This window comes from Peromyscus maniculatus, chromosome 23 (genome assembly GCF_049852395.1).
Source record: "Peromyscus maniculatus bairdii isolate BWxNUB_F1_BW_parent chromosome 23, HU_Pman_BW_mat_3.1, whole genome shotgun sequence".
Lineage (NCBI taxonomy): Eukaryota > Metazoa > Chordata > Mammalia > Rodentia > Cricetidae > Peromyscus > Peromyscus maniculatus.
In genome coordinates this window covers 14,832,184-14,848,051 of record NC_134874.1, presented here as the reverse complement: position 1 = coordinate 14,848,051, position 15,868 = coordinate 14,832,184, and the positions used below count along the sequence as shown (strand labels likewise).

The 15,868-nt window shown below is 52.5% G+C and overlaps 1 protein-coding gene across 1 annotated transcript; it reads left to right on the top strand.

The window, feature by feature from the left end:
• The first annotated feature begins 1,946 nt into the window (after window positions 1-1,946).
• Hpd (4-hydroxyphenylpyruvate dioxygenase) lies at window positions 1,947-14,067 on the top strand. Its single transcript, XM_006970725.4, has 14 exons — window positions 1,947-2,063; window positions 2,170-2,196; window positions 2,659-2,721; window positions 3,040-3,144; window positions 3,651-3,693; window positions 3,828-3,910; window positions 5,124-5,213; window positions 6,456-6,559; window positions 7,145-7,222; window positions 9,000-9,162; window positions 9,264-9,335; window positions 10,819-10,941; window positions 13,603-13,719; window positions 13,794-14,067. Exons 1-14 carry the CDS (start codon window positions 2,061-2,063, stop codon window positions 13,902-13,904), a joined length of 1,182 nt encoding a protein of 393 aa, XP_006970787.1. The 5' UTR covers window positions 1,947-2,060; the 3' UTR covers window positions 13,905-14,067.
• Window positions 14,068-15,868: the final 1,801 nt, after the last annotated feature.

Sequence of the window (15,868 nt, the reverse complement as noted above, 5' to 3'; positions counted from 1 at the left end):
TCAGCAACCTCTGAGATGTGTTTACTCCATTTCTACATCTGTGTGTGTGTGTGTGTGTGTGTGTGTGTGTGTGTGTGTGTGTGTGTGTGTGTGTGTGTTGTGTACATGAGCGTGTGCATGTGGTGGTCAGAGGACCATCATGAGTGTTGTTCCTCAGGGACTGGTCACCCTGTTCCTGCTTTTAGAGTTGGAGTCTCTGATTGGCCTGGAACTCATCATGTTGATTGACTAGGCTGGTTGCCCGGGGAGGCCAAGGGATCCTCCTGTCTCCATCCTCCCAGCGCTGAGATTAGAAGGGTACACAACCACATACTATGGGTTCACAGGCTCAACTCAGGTCTGCAAGCTTACTAAGCCAGTACTTTGCCAACAGAGTCATCTCCCTGGCCCAGTCTCCCCATTTTACTAGCAGGGATAACAAAATACGTCCCCTTTTTGGGTGGGGAGGGGCTGAGACAGGGTCTTACTGTGTCAACTTAGCTACCCCAGAATTCACTAGGGAGACCAGGCTGGCCTCGAACCCACAGAGTTCCGCCTGCCTCTGCCTCCCGAGTGCTGGGATGAACGGCGTGTGCTTCCATGCCTGGCATGACAACAGATTTTTGAAGTGCAGGCCCTGGACTTAGGGTAAGCTGATACACTCTATCGCATGTCAATTGCATAGTCAAAACCTGAGCCCTCAGCCGGACTCTGCATTGTCAACCAGGAAAAAGGGGTTTCAGGCCCTGGAGTGGAGCCAGAGAGAAGATGGGGGGGTGGGGGGGTTGTCCTAGAGCCCTCAAGTAAACACCAGCTGTGGCCACTTCATCTTCCTAGAAAGTAAGACCCAAAGATTTGGATGAAGCATCCCGGCCTTCCTCCCCCGAGAGCTATCAGTTCCACCTTCCCAGCGTCCTGTGGTGCTAAGAACCCAGGGCAGAAATAAAGCCCTAACCTCTGCTCTAAGAAATACTCAGGTTATAGCAAGGCCAAGGCACTCCCTCAGTTCTCAAAGCCTTGTAACTAATTACAAACAGCACAAATAGAGCTACACAGCCAGACATGGTTGTGCACGCCTTTAATCCCAGCACTCGGGAGGCAGAGGCAGGTGGATCTCTGTGAGTTTGAGACCAGCCTGGTCTACAGAGTGAGTTCGAGGACAGGACTCTGTTACATAGAGAAATCCAGGTCCCATTCCAAAGACTACGTGTCATCCCATCGATTCCCTCCCATATTACCCATCACCACACACACACACACACACACACACACACACACACACACACACCGACCCCTTTTCTGCGACAATGATCTCATTGTATATCCCTGGCTTGGCTGGCCAAGCACTCACGATGTAGACCAGGCTGGATTTGAACTGTGGGAATCCTCATGCCTGATCTGGAGGACTCGAATTATAGACACGTGTCCCCACACTTGGCTATTGTTCCCATTTTACAGATAAAGAAACGGAGGCTCCCAGGCCCTGGTGACTTTCCACGGCAGAGCCAGGATGCAAACCCTCTACACCCATGCCCCTAATGACCAGAGAACACAGCCCTTCGCCCTCAATAGAATCTACGTGTTTCCTTGGCAGACTGCGTTTCAACCAAGCCCCAACAGTCCGGCTGATTCCCCCTGCATCAGATACCCCTGCACTAAGCTGCCCTTGCTTTGGGAGCTTTCCATCTAGATGGCAAAGATCACAGTCCTACCCCCAGGTCCTAGAGAGAAGGTGCCCTTGGCTTCTCGCCCGGGCTATGCTCTACGACTGGCCAGTGGACCATCACAGAGAGCATCGCTCTCCCTCTGAGGATGGCACCACTGCCCTGTCCCTGTGAAGCCAGAACTGACTCGGAGGATCCCAAGCCTAGGCGCTCTCAGGGTGAGCTCAGCTCCCCACCCCCAGGAAGGCCAGGCCAAGGGCGGGCCCTGCCTTTGCCCCATGGTAAATACACTGTCCAAAACCTCCCCAGGCCAGGGGCGGGCCCTGCCTTTGCCCGGTGGTAAATACACTGCCCAGCACCTCCCCAGGCTTCTCGTCCCAGTCTTCCTGACCACGAGAACTGTGACCACTATCAACCATGGTAAGTCTGTCTGGGCCATGGGGGTAGCCGCAAGTGCCGACCCATGGTGACTCTTGAAGAAGTCCTCTGTCCAAACCTCACATTGTGTTTTTCCTTTCCTCCTTAGACATCCTACACCAACAAGGGACCTAAGGTAAATGTGGGGCCCTTGGGCTGGGGAGGTTTGGAACAAGGTTTGTCACAGAGGAAGAATGCCAGAGGGTGTGATGTCCACCCGCACGCTCAAGTTCATCCCCATCCCCTCCCACCGACTGAGCTGGACTCAATGTCGGCTTCCCGAGGAGCTCCCTTCCTAAATGCCTGCCGGTCTCTAAAACCTGTTCAAATTCTGTCTGCGGTCTACCTTACACCATGCTGTTCCCACACCAGCTTATTTCCTCCTGTGAACCCCGGGCAGGCCTCCTGTGGGGGGTTCCCAGTTCTGAACCCTCCAGGAGCTCCGATCCTCTAGCAAGAAATGTCTTTGGGGGCTAGACAAAGATAAGGGTGGTGGGTGGCAGCCTCCTAGGTTTGGGGGTTGAGGCTGGAGAGAGCAGTGGCCAGGGAACCAACCCTGCATCCGGGGCTTCAACCTCTTCTCTCTTGCCTCCTGCAGCCTGAGAGAGGCCGGTTCCTCCATTTCCACTCCGTGACCTTCTGGGTTGGCAACGCCAAGCAGGTAGAAAGGCTGGAGGGGGCAGAGGACAGGCCGGAAGGCCTCCTTAAGGGGGGCCGGCCCCAGCTGGAAATGGGATTGGCTACTGCGAGGGGAGGATCTGGGCCAGGCTAGGAATGGCACTTTGGATCCTCATTACACAATCAGAGGCACAGACCCCGGCAGGGACCTTTCACAGGGGAGGGAGGGGGGGTAGCCTTTCTTCCTAGGAGGGTCCACAAATGAGGAACGAGAGGGCCGACAGAGGACTGGGGCTCCCTTCTAGGGATCTCCGGGGTGGTCCCCACACCCCTCTGAACCCCTTGCCCCTCTGTCATCCAGGCTGCCTCCTTCTACTGCAACAAGATGGGCTTCGAACCGCTGGCCTACAAGGGCCTGGAGACGGGCTCCCGGGAGGTGGTCAGCCACGTCATCAAGCAAGGCAAGGTGAGGAAACGCCGCCGCCGCCATCGCTGCCGCCGAGGTGTCTTAGTGTCGAGGGCTCCAGTGTGGTCCTGCATGGGGGACGCTGTCATTTTGGGACACACCCCCAGCTGGTCCCAAGATGCATGGCAAAGCTGCCTCTGACTCACGGCCCAGGCAATGGAATCTTCCTGGTTTCACGCCCTTCTCGAACTGGTCTAGCACTGGGTCCACAGAGGCTCTAGAAACTTAGGATGTCAGAGGAGGGTGTTTAAGGGGTCTCTGGTCCGTGGCATCCTTACAGGCACTGACCACTGAGGACCCAGTACATGGCTACCACAGGGGAGAGCTCACAGCTCTGAGGACCAGTGGGGGAAACTGAGGCCAAAAAGGAGCTGGAACACATGCTCCAGGGATCCCGTATGGTGGAGCCTTGTGTCCCATCAGGGGCGCCATAGGGAAGTGGGAGGGCATGCACTTCATTCACCCTCTCCTGGCCACCAATGCCACCCCCTTGTCCACTTTTTTAGATTGTGTTTGTTCTTTCTTCCGCTCTCAACCCCTGGAATAAAGGTGAGGGGCCTCACAGGGGCTGGCAGCGTGGCTCTGGACAGTTGGCTCAGAGCCACGGGTTGGGGCAAGGGTGAGGCTGGGGCCGGGATAGGGGCTAGGAACCCCACTGCCTGTGTTTCTCCCGCTGGCCACAGAGATGGGCGACCACTTGGTGAAGCATGGTGACGGGGTAAAGGACATCGCATTCGAGGTGGAAGACTGTGAGCACATTGTGCAGGTGAGAAGCCCCTGGGCGGACAGAGCAGGCCTCTGCCACTTGGACCCCACCAGTCAGGCTGGATGCTGGTGGGACCAGCAGCGACACGCACCCCATCCTTTCCTGTGTACCTGCTCGTTTGTCCACATATACAAAATGGGGATGATCATAGCCTCCCTGAAAGGTTGGAAAGAAAATGGATTGAAAGCCGGGCGGTGGTGGCACACGCCTTTAGTCCCAGTACTCGGGAGGCAGAGGCAGGCGAATCTCTGTGAGTTCGAGGCCAGCCTGGGCTACAGAGTGAGATCCAGGACAGCCAGAGCTGTAACACAGAGAAACCTGTCTCGAAACAACAGCAACAACAATAACTAAAAAGGATTGAAATGATCATGTCTGGAGCATGGAGTTCTCAAGAGGCAGTCTAGAGCCAGCCATGGTGATACACACCCTGAGCCTCAGAGGGGAGATAGAAGTTCAAAGTTATCCCCAGCTACAGAGAGAGCATGAGGCTAGCCTGAGCTACATGACACTCTCCTTGAAAAAGTTTCCTTGTTTGTAGGTCGGGCTCCGTGGTAGAGCGCTTGCCGAGTAAGCAAACCCTAGTAATGCACCGGACGAAAGAAAATGGGAGCTTAGAGGTCCAGTGAACAGCTGTGTGATTTTTGAACACGTGACTTAATTTCTCTGTCCTTGTTTCCTCGGCTACAGAATGGAGAGGGCAATACCACCTCCTACGTATAATGTTACCGTCAGAACTGGAGAGACTAACCCCTAGAATAGTGCCTGGCCTGTGATAGGCGCATGCCATGCAGCCCGTGAGCTCCTGCTAAGGAAATGTGCGAGCCCGGGTGTTCAGAGCGCTCACTCGGCACACGGTCTGTCTGACACACTAGGTGCTCAAGTAACGGCAGTTCACGGTTTGCTATGTGGCCACGCCTCTTCTAGGAGGGGAAACTGAGGACTGGAGCGAGGGCTGGTCCTAAGAGTCCGTTGGCAGCGGCAGGGCAGACAAGCATCCTGGCTTGCTTTGCCTATCAGCACAACCCCGAGCCTGGACCTGTTTCTCCACCTGCCAGATGGGCGTGAGGCATGGTTCCAGGGGACCCAGCTGAAAGCAGCTGGCTAGGTGTCCTGCTTACGTCAGGACTACGCAGAAGCCCACAGCGGGAGCAAGGCAGGATGTCTCTGCGAGGCACCAGCCCTCACCGTTCTCCCAACTTGGTCTCCCCTACAGAAAGCCCGGGAACGGGGAGCCAAAATTGTGAGGGAGCCCTGGGTGGAGCAAGACAAGTTTGGGAAGGTGAAATTCGCCGTGCTACAGACGGTGAGTGAACTCCGACGCTCCATTCCCACTGTTGTTGGAACTCACCGGGACACCAGGACCCCCCCGCCCCCCCAACTCACCCATTATACCACCCTACCCTCATGCCTCAAGAGTACAGCTTTCCTCAAGCCTGATCTCTGATAATGCTTGGCCAATGTTCAGAGGCTGCTGGGAGCCGTCAGGCATTTCCCCCCGCCCCCCAGTGAGAAGAGACAGCTTGCGGGGGGGTCTAAGCTTCAGCAGAGGTGGGGGCTTTAAACAAGAGGGGAGCTGTGGCGTCTGAGGAAGCCACACTCCACCCTAGCGTGGCATCTCTGAGCAAACCTCCCCCTCTGGGGCACGGCTGAAATGAGCAAGAACTGGAGTGGGATCTCCCGTATGCCCTGGGCATATACCGAGCCTCCTCCCATCTGTCTCTTGGGCTACAACCTCTCCTATGTCTGGAAAGCACCTAGGGGGTCAATGTCCAGCCTATGGTCCCCTCTCCACAAGGACGGCGAGCCTGGGCAGCCCTCCTGTTATCGGAGACTGAGGCAGCCACGAGTCCCGCCTCCTCAAAGTCATATTCAAGATGGCTAAAATTGATGAGGAAGGCCTGTGATCCCAGCATCTGGGAGGCTGAGGCAGGAGGATCACCAATCCCAGGCGCTTAGGCTCACATGCAGCCTGAGCAACTCCGTGAGCGACTCAAAAATCTGAGAAGTGAAAGGAGGGATGGGGGGATGGGGGGATGGCGGCGCTGTGGGGAAAGTGTCCGCTGTGTAAATGCGAGGACCTGGCTTCAGATCTCTAGCACCTATACACAAAGCCAGGCTCAGTGGGGGCTGGAGACGTAGCTCCGTGGTAGATCACTTGCCTAGCATATATAAGGACCCAGGTTCGATCCCCAGCACTGGGGGTAAGGGGTGGGGAAAGGCAGGCACAGCCAACACATACCTGTCACGCCAGCATCCCTGGAACTTGGTGACCAGTAAGCCTAGACTCCATCTCAAACATAAAGCCATGAAGAAGGAAACTGAATCCCCCCACGTCACAGTTTCTGGACCTACAGGCAGGCTGACAAAGACACTAACTACCCAACATGGCAGGCAGCCATGCATTCCAGGAAGGATCGCCCACAGAGTCAGGGGCAGATTCACGGCGGAACTCCAGAGTTCGGCTGGTTCCTTGAAAACACCAGGACCTTGATAGGGTTGGGAGGGTAGGGGCTTCTCCCTGACTCCAGCTGCTTCCCACCCCCAGTATGGAGATACCACACACACCCTGGTGGAGAAGATCAATTACACTGGCCGTTTCTTACCCGGATTCGAGGCCCCAATGCACAAGGACACCCTGCTTTCAAAACTGTGAGTGCCCTTTGGTGGGGGAGTGGTAGGAAGCTGGGTCCCCTCCCCACTTTGTGGAGTGGGCTTCTCTGGGAGGTTGGAACATCTGGAGGCATCTGCTGTGCCTGGAAGAGGAAGGCCTGGACCGCACCCCTGCGCGGCAGACTGTCTGCGTTCACATCCCAGCTCTATTATTTCCTAGTCAGCCGTTGAACCTCGTACAAGAATTCTACTTCATGTCTATGTTTCTTCCTCATAAGATGGGGATGGGGAGAGCTGGGTGGTGGTGGCACATACCTTTAATCCCAGCACTTGGGAGGCAGAGGCAGGCGGATCTCTGTGAGTTCGAGGCCAGCCTGGTCTACAGAGTGAGATCTAGGACAGGCACCAAAACAACACAGAGAAACCCTGTCTCGAAAAACAAACAAACAAAAAACCAATAAAATGGAGATGTTAACAGCTGTTGAGTTAACTGTGCCTAATACACAGCAGGAAAGGCCACCCAAATGTGGGCTACTAGTGTTGTGAAGGGTTTGTGGCAATGGAGAGGTTTGGGGGGGCAGGGGGGGCTAGTCTTCTCACCTCCCAACCCCTTGCCTCTTCTAGGCCCAGCTGCAACCTCGAGGTGATCGACCATATTGTAGGCAACCAACCTGACCAGGAAATGCTGTCTGCCTCAGAGTGGTGAGTCCCTGGCCTACCCCTCTTTGTGACAGGAGACAAGCCTTCTTGCCAAATCTACATATTTAATATTTTTATTTTTTACGTGTGCTTATGCGTGGGGACACACACACGTCCCATGGCACATGTGTGGAGGCCAGAGAACAATGGGTGAGAGTTAATTCTCTGTTTCTGTCACCCAGGTCCCACGGGTGGAACCCATCAGACTCGGTAGCGGCAAACGCCTTTATCCACTGAGTGCTCTCAGCAGCCCCCACCTCCCCAGTTTTTTGTTTGTTCATTTGTTTGTTTGGTTTGGTTTTTCGAGACAAGATTTCTCTGTATAGCTTTGTGCCTTTCCTGGAACTCACTCTGTAGCCCAGGCTGGCCTCGAACTCACAGAGATCCGCCTGCCTCTTTCTCCCCAGTGTTGGCATTAAAGGCATGCGCCTGCGCCGCCACCTCCCCCCACGTGACTCCAGTTCTTTAACACAAGTGGAAATAGGGTACAAGGCAGTGGAAGGCTAAGCTAAGGTTACGGATTCATGCCTTCACTGTGAAACGCTCACCTTCGTCAAGGAGTGCCGCTACCTACTTGAGTCTGTTTATATACTGTTATGTATTATTTTTGCATGTGAGGAAGATACCACCAAATCCACTTACTTATATATTCATTCTTTGGCTCTTTGAGACAGGGTCTCTCTCTATATCTCTGGCTGCCCTGGAACTCACTCTGGAGACCAGGCTGGCCTCGAACTCAGAGATCCGCCTGCCCCTGCCTCCCCAGTGCTGGCATTAAAGGCGTGCGCCACCTGGCAGCATTAACCTATTTAACCTGGGACATTCACATGGCCTAGCTGAGCTAACTACAAGAGCACTCTACCACTGCAGGAGACTTTTTTGGACCACCAGTCCCTAAATCATGACACAGAGACTTATTATTAGTTATGAAAGCTTGGCTTTAGCTTTGGCTTGTTTCTATCTAGCTCTTATAACTTAAATTAACCTATTTCTATTCATCTAGGTGCCGTCACGTGGCTCGTGGCTGTTACCTCTCCTCCTGTGTGTCCTGCTTCTTTTGTCTGAATGGTGACCACCTCCCCCTTTCTTCTTCCCCGAGACCTCTCTGTCCCCAGAAGTCCCGCCTAACCTCTTCCGGCCTAGCTCTTGGCCATTCCTCTCTTTATTAAGCCAATCCCAGTGACACATCTTCACACAGAGTAAAGGAATATTCCACAACATACCACTAAGCTACAGCCCAGCCCTTTAAGGGTCCCCTCTTCAAACCATCACAGTGACAATTAAGTGAGTTTGGGGAGCACATTTGAGCCATAGGATTGTACCAACATCGCTCTCGTCTAAAGGAGAAGCAAGCTCCTGACCCTCGGTTGGGAGTATCAATTTCCCATCTATATCTTGTTACATGACCCTTTCCTTCCTCCTGGAAGAAAATTATCGAAAGAACAAATCTATGATGTGTGTGATGTCACTTTTTTTGTTTGGTTGGTTTGGTTTTGGTTTTTCAAGACAGGGTTTCTGTAGCTTTGGAGCCTTTCCTGGAACTCAATCAGTAGCCCAGGCTGGCCTTGAACTCACAGAGATCCACCTGCCTCTGCCTTGCAAGTGCTGGGATTAAAGACGTGCGCCGCCGCCACCACCACCACCACCACACCACCCCTGGCTGTGATGTCACTTTTTGTAGAGCCTGCTTAACGGACATACGCTCCCACAGTGGAAATGAGAAGACAGTAAGGGGGTCTGGGCAGGCACTCAAGGGGTATGTCTCCTGGCCACTCTGCAGGTACCTGAAAAATCTGCAGTTCCACCGTTTCTGGTCGGTGGATGACACTCAGGTGCACACGGAATACAGCTCTCTGCGCTCCATCGTGGTGGCCAACTATGAGGAGTCGATCAAGATGCCCATTAATGAGCCAGCTCCGGGCAAGAAGAAGTCCCAGATTCAGGTAGGAGAGGACAGGGAGGGAGGTGTGAGGGCCCCTACGGGGCACAGGACTGAGTGACGGGACAAACAGCTGTGGTCTCCTCCCTTTTTCCCCTCCCCTAGGAATATGTGGACTATAATGGGGGTGCCGGGGTCCAGCACATTGCTCTCAAGACAGAAGACATCATCACAACGGTTAGAACCCTGTTCCTGGTCCACGTGCCCTCTCTATCCACTGCTGGGACAGTCTCTGCCAAGTAGAGTAGGAGGGGGTGGTGACAGTCCCTCTAGAAGGATGATGACAGGACTGTCCTTCCAGATCGTGCAACTCACAGAGTTACCGCCCCTCCACCACACACACACTATAATGGAAGAGTTCATTCTGCAGAAAAATCCAGTCCCAAGTATAAGGAAGCCTCCTGGGCTCTAGTCCCAGCCCTACTGGTACTTTGCTGTGTGCCCCAGAGGATTCAGTGCGCTCTCTGGGCCTCAATGTGGCTCACTCTAAAAATAAGACTATTAGACTATAAGACCACTTACATCCTTTTAGCCAAATTAAACATGCTTTGCCTATGGATGCAGCCTTCGAGGAGGCCAGGTCCTATCTAGCCCTTAAGGAAGGACTAGTTCAGACCTGGCCCAAAGGATGGACAACTGGTCGGCGTAAGAGCTGTGGGGAAAAAAGCTGGGAAGTGAGAGAGGGTAGAAGATAAGGCATGGCACATCTAAACAGGGTAATCAAGGAGGGTGCCCTACTCAGGGTCCCCATTGCTGTGACGGAACACCATGACCAAAGCAGCTTAGCAAGGAAAGGGTCTATTCGGCTTACACTCCCACATCACAGTCCATCACTGAAGGAAGTCAGGACAGGAGCCCAGACAGGGCGGGAACCTGGAGGCAGGAGCTGATGCAAAGGCCATGGAGGGGTGCTGCTGACTGGCTTGCTCCCCGTGGCTTGCTCAGCCTGCTTTCTTATAGGACTCAGGACCACCAGCCCAGGGGATGGCGCCACCCACCATGGGCTGGGCCCTCCCACACCCATCACTAATTAGGAAAATGTCCTACAGCCTGATCTTGTGGAAGGCATTTTCTCAACTGAGGCTCCCTCTTCTCTGATGACTCCAGGCTGTGTCAAGTTGACGTAAAACTAGCCAGGACAGGGGGCCACGTGGAGGAGGGGGCATTTGAGAAGTGATGTCTACAGAATTGGGGGAGAGTACTCCAGACATGAAGGACCACCAAGACAAAGATGAGAAGCAGCGAGGAGAAGTGTGTGGCCAGGACAGAATGAGGGAGGGAGACAGGAAGACGTGGGGGGGGGGCAGGGGGGAAAGGCCATGGATGGGACCTTGAATTGTGACTCTGACATGGGGCATCATGGTGGGTTAAGATGAAGTGACACGCTTGGTTTCTATCTACCTAAATCATCCAGCTGCTGTGCTGAGACAAATACAGAGATCTTCTGCCTCAGTTTCCCTAGAAAGGCAGGCACAGAGTGCATATTCTGTGAGAGCAATCACTGCTGGTCTGTGGGGCTCAGACATAGGGAGGGGGTCTCAGGGCATCCTGACAGAGGAGCTTGGACGGGGACCCTGCCGCCTCCCACCCTGTCAGGTCCTCCTGGTCATAATAGTTGAGCTTAGACAAGCAGGCTGACCTGGACCCTGCTCCGTGACAGATCCGCCACTTGAGGGAGCGAGGCATGGAGTTCTTGGCTGTCCCGTCCTCCTACTACAGGCTGCTGCGGGAGAATCTCAAGACAGCCAAGATCCAGGTGAAGGAGAGCATGGACGTGCTGGAGGTGAGGCCCGGCCCATGAACCCTGAGTCCCCTGGGCCACACACACAGTGAAAGCCCAGACCAGATCCCGCCCAGCATGGGAGTTGCGGACTGGGGTGAGGGAATGGGGGTGTCAGGGACAAGTGACAGTTGGCACCATGCAGAAAAGTGAAAACAGACCACTTGAGGCTGCTTTGCAGAGGATAGCCGGGAAAGGTCTCTTCGAATTGGCAACTTTAACTGAAATCTATGTGAGAAGGTTCTGGCCACGTGAAGGGCTGGGCAAAGAGCAGTCTTGGCAGAGAGAGCAATACACACAAAGGTCCTGAAGCAGGCTCAGTCAACAAGTGTGTGAGGGACAGAAAGAAGGCTACATTTGAATTGGGATGGAGGCCAGGCAGGTTAGGAGGGGCCAGTTCTTATGGCTATTTATGATTTGGGGGTTTTCTCTTATTTGGCTAGAAACTATTGGGAGGTTTCATCATTTTGCCTTTATTTATTTATTTATTTTTGTTTTGTTTTTTCTGTGTAGCCCTGGCTGTTCTGGAACTCACTCTGTAGACCAGGCTGGCCTCAAACTCACAGAGATCTGCCTGCCTCTGCCTCCCAAGTGCTGAGATTAAAGGCATGCACCACCACTGCCCAGCTTTTTATTTTTATAACTTTAAATTTTTTCATTTCTCTCTCTCTCTCTCTCTCTCTCTCTCTCTCTCTCTCTCTCTCTCTCTCTCTTTCTCTCTCTCTCTCTCCCCCCACCCGTGTGTGTGTGTGTGTGTGTGTGTGTGTGTGTGTGTGTGTGTGTGTGGTATATACATGTATGTGCATACTTGCCTGTATGAGCCATACATGTGAGTGTGGGTTCATGTGGAGGCCTGAGGTTGATGTTGGAAATCATCCTCATCACTCTTCTACCTTATTCACTGAGACAGGGTCTCTCAATCAAACCCAGAGCTTACTGATGTGACTAGTCTGCTTTCTTTTCTTTCTTTCTTTTTTTAAGATTTGGAGGGTGGGGGGTGGGGGTGTTGTTGTTTGTTTTTGTTTTGTTTCCTGAGACAGGGTTTCTCTGTGTAACAGCTCTGGCTGTCCTGGAACTTGCTCTGTAGACCAGGCATGTGCTACAAACTTGGGGGCTGGAGAGATGGCTCAGAGGTTAAGAGCATTATTAGTTCTTCCTGAGGTCCTGAGTTCGATTCCCACCAACTGATGGTGGCTCACAGCCATCTATAATGAGATCTGATGTCCTCTTTTTGGGTACAAGTGTACGTCCAGATAGAGCACCATATACATAAAATAAATAAATCTTAAGAAATTATTAAAAGGGCTGGAGAGATGGCTCCATGGTTAAGAGCAATGGCTGTTCTTCCAGAGGACCCAGGTTCAATTCCCAGCACCCACATGATAGCTCACAACTGTCTGTAACTCAAGTTCCAGAGGATCTGACACCTTCATATAGACAGGCAGGTAAAACACCAAAGCACATAAAATAAATCTTAAAAAAAAACGTTATTTTAAATAAAGTATCATGCCAGGCGGTGGTGGCACAGTCCTTTAATCCCAGCACTCAGGAGGCAGAGCCAGGCAGATCTCTGTGAGTTCAAGGCTAGCCTGGTCTACAGAGCGAGATCTAGGACAGGCACCAAAACTACACAGAGAAACCCTGTCTCAAAAAACCAAAACAAACAAAACAAAAACACAAAACAAAACAACCCTCCAAAAACCAAATAAAAGACAAAAACAAACAAACAAAAAAAGATTTGTTTGTTTGTCTGTCTGTTTTTATGTGTGGGTGTGTGTCTGCCTGTGAGTGTTTGCACATGAAGGTGGCTGCAGAGGTCAGAGGCATCTGATCCCCTGGAGTTGGAATTGCAGGAATTGTAAGCTGCCTGATGTGAGTGTTGGGAACTGAGCTCGAGTCCTCTGGAAGAGCAGCAAGTGTTCTAAACTGCTGCGCCTTCTCTCCAGCCCCCTAGGCCAGGCCTATACAGCATTTGATCCTTTTCACTACTGAATGTGGGTAAATCACACTTTGGTTATCCCTGCATCGGTTGGTGGCTGTGAGTTGGGTCTATTTTTTGGCTATCATGGCTAATGCTTCTGTGGACTTTGGTGTACAAGGTTCTGCACGGGACATTCCCTCTCAAGTCTCGAGTCTAAGCATCCCGCACATGCGAATATATTTAAGAAATTCTCTTTGCGTTTATTTTTTGTGCACGTGGGCACGCATGGCACAAATGTGAAAGTCAGTTCTCTCCGTCCACCCTGTGGATTCCTGGGACTGACCGATCTCAGGTGGTCAGGCTCGGTAGCACGTGTTCTTATCTACTGAGCCATTTCTGGGGCAGAAGACATGGTTAACGTTCTGAGAAACTCCCAGGTTCTTTTTCCAAAGTGGATGCAGCATTTTACATTCGCATCAGCAACACCAAAGTGTCCCAGTGACATCTGATGGGGGCTATGAGAGAATGGGATGATGAAAGGAAGCTGAACACCAAGCAGGAGTTAGCATCGGGGTGGCTCAGGCATGATGGATTGCAGACACATCTGGAGGAAGCTGAAACTGGGGCCAGGGGTCTTTTATTGGCTTTGGTGGTGCAGGAACCTTCCAGGTTTCTGAGGATCCCACAAGGATCCTACAAGGGCGGGTGGGCCTTCCTCTAACGGAGTCTGCTCTTCCTCCCAGGAGCTGAAAATCCTGGTAGACTATGACGAGAAAGGCTACCTCCTGCAGATCTTCACCAAGCCCATGCAGGACCGGCCCACACTCTTCCTGGAAGTCATCCAGCGCCACAACCACCAGGTAAGGCCGCACCCAATGGGTAGCACCCGCTACTTGCTAGGTCCCCACCTCATTCTTGCCTCCTATCGCCACAGGGCTTCGGAGCGGGCAACTTCAACTCCCTGTTCAAGGCTTTCGAGGAAGAGCAAGCCCTACGGGGTAACCTCACCGACCTGGAGACCAACGGGGTGAGGTCTGGAATGTAGGTCCCGCTCACACCTAGACCACGCAAGGTGCTGGGTACATCAATCATCTCCAGCCGGCTGAGGGACAACCCCGGGGTTCCACCCACATCATGGCCACGCCCCCTCAATTGCAAGGGTCCTTCCTTGCCTGCTCCCTCCCTGCTGAGTAAAGCGACCCTCCAAAGCTGTGTCTTGTGTTTGTGCCGGGCAAGGAATTAGTGGCATCATTTCGCCGCCAGGGGGAGACCAAGACCGCTGAGCTGCCTGAGGCCTGTGTGGGGAGCAGCAGGTGCAGGGTGCAAAAACTTAAGGGGGGCCCTAGGGGTAGGACCAACTTGTGGAACTAGGAACAAGGAACATACATTCCAGAGACAAAGAGATAATACCGTTTCAAAGAGCGATAAATGCCACTAAGACAATAAGGCGGGTGGTGGAGTCCAGTGAACATCTGATCCACAAAAAACGTCCCAGAGAGAGGAAACAGACAAGGTCCGTTGGGCTTTAAAAACTTTTGAAGATGAGATCTCCTTAATGTCCTCACTCAGAAAACATGATGGGGGTCAAGGGACTTCGGGGGGGAGTCCTTTCTCAGCAATCGCAGGACATGGTTCCTGGTCTGTGAGAGAGTCCAGACCGAAGCGATCGGAATCCCTCAGCTCCTCCCTGCACCCTGAGTGTGGCAGTCGCCAGTGCCCCAAACTCCAGGGCAGCTGTATTTCCTCAACACTAGGAGGCAATTGGGAACGGAGCCAATGGTCCGAAAGCTACGGGATCATTATTTATTCAGAACCCTAGGGGTGCAGCTCAGAGGCAGAGCATACCCTACCCTTAAGAGTGTCTATCCCCAGCACTGGAAAACAAACAAAAAACAGAGTGGGGTGGACTTTGGTTTCTTTTCTTTTTGCTTTACTCTGATAACCTTCCTGAGCACAAATGAACTTAAAATTAGGCTCACTTAATTTTGTTATTATTATTATGTTTTGTGGTTGTTGTTGTTTTTTTTTCCGAGACAGGGTTTCTCTGTATAGCTTTGGTGCCTGCCCTGGAACTTGCTTTGTAGACCAGGTTGGCCTTGAACTCACAGAGATCCGCCTGGCTCTGCCTCCCAAGTGCTGGGATAAAGGTGTGCGCCACCACCGCCCCGTGGTTCACTTTATTTTGAGATGGGAGGGTGGTGTCTTGCTATGTAGCCCAATCTGACCTGGAACTTGCTATGTAGACCAGGCTAGCCTGTAACTCGAGTTCAGCTTGCCTCTCCCTCCACCTCCCAAAGGGTGGGGAACCAAACGTGTGTGGCACCTCGTCATGACAAAACTAGAAACACTTTGATCTCTCTAAGAAAAAAATCCAAGACGGTATCGGTATCATGGGGAAGACTTGCAATAGCTTCTATTTTGGTTTTTTGCTTTTTCCAATGAGAGGAAAAATCAGGGCTTCTAAGATCACGAACTAAGAAGTGGAAAGGCTAAGTTGGATGTGGTGGCGTACGCTTGTAATCCCAGCACTCCAGAGACTGAGGCAGGAGGATCGGAAGTTTGAGGGCAGTCTCCATGATGTACTCAGACCCCCAAAGCAAAACAAGAACAAAAGACCAGGAGAAAATGAAGAGGAGCAGGGCTTCAGCCAATGCAAAAATATTCTCCCTATTTCCATGGCTCATGCAAAAGAAAGTCTCTAGCCCGGAAGGGCGCAAAGCTATAGACTGTGGACCACATCTGGGCATATTTTGATTGCGTGACTGCAAACAAGTCATTTTTGTTTGTTTGTTTGTTGTTTTTGAGACAGGGTTTCTCTGTGTAGCTTTGGTGCCTGTCCTAGATCTCGCTCTGTAGTCCAGGCTGGCCTTGAACTCACAGAGATCCACCTGCCTCTGCCTCCCGGGTGCTGGGATTAAAGGCGTGCACCACCACTGCCCTGGGCCAAGTCAATATTTTGATGTTGTTTTGGGCTGGTTTTTCTTTTGTTGTTTTGAGACAGTTGTGTAA

Bases quoted from the DNA above. Each gene is read 5' to 3' on its own strand.
- Hpd (XM_006970725.4), top strand. The intron at 3,911-5,123 runs GTGAGAAGCCCC...TCTCCCCTACAG, and splicing joins ACTGTGAGCACATTGTGCAG to AAAGCCCGGGAACGGGGAGC. The intron at 9,163-9,263 runs GTAGGAGAGGAC...CCCCTCCCCTAG, and splicing joins AGAAGAAGTCCCAGATTCAG to GAATATGTGGACTATAATGG.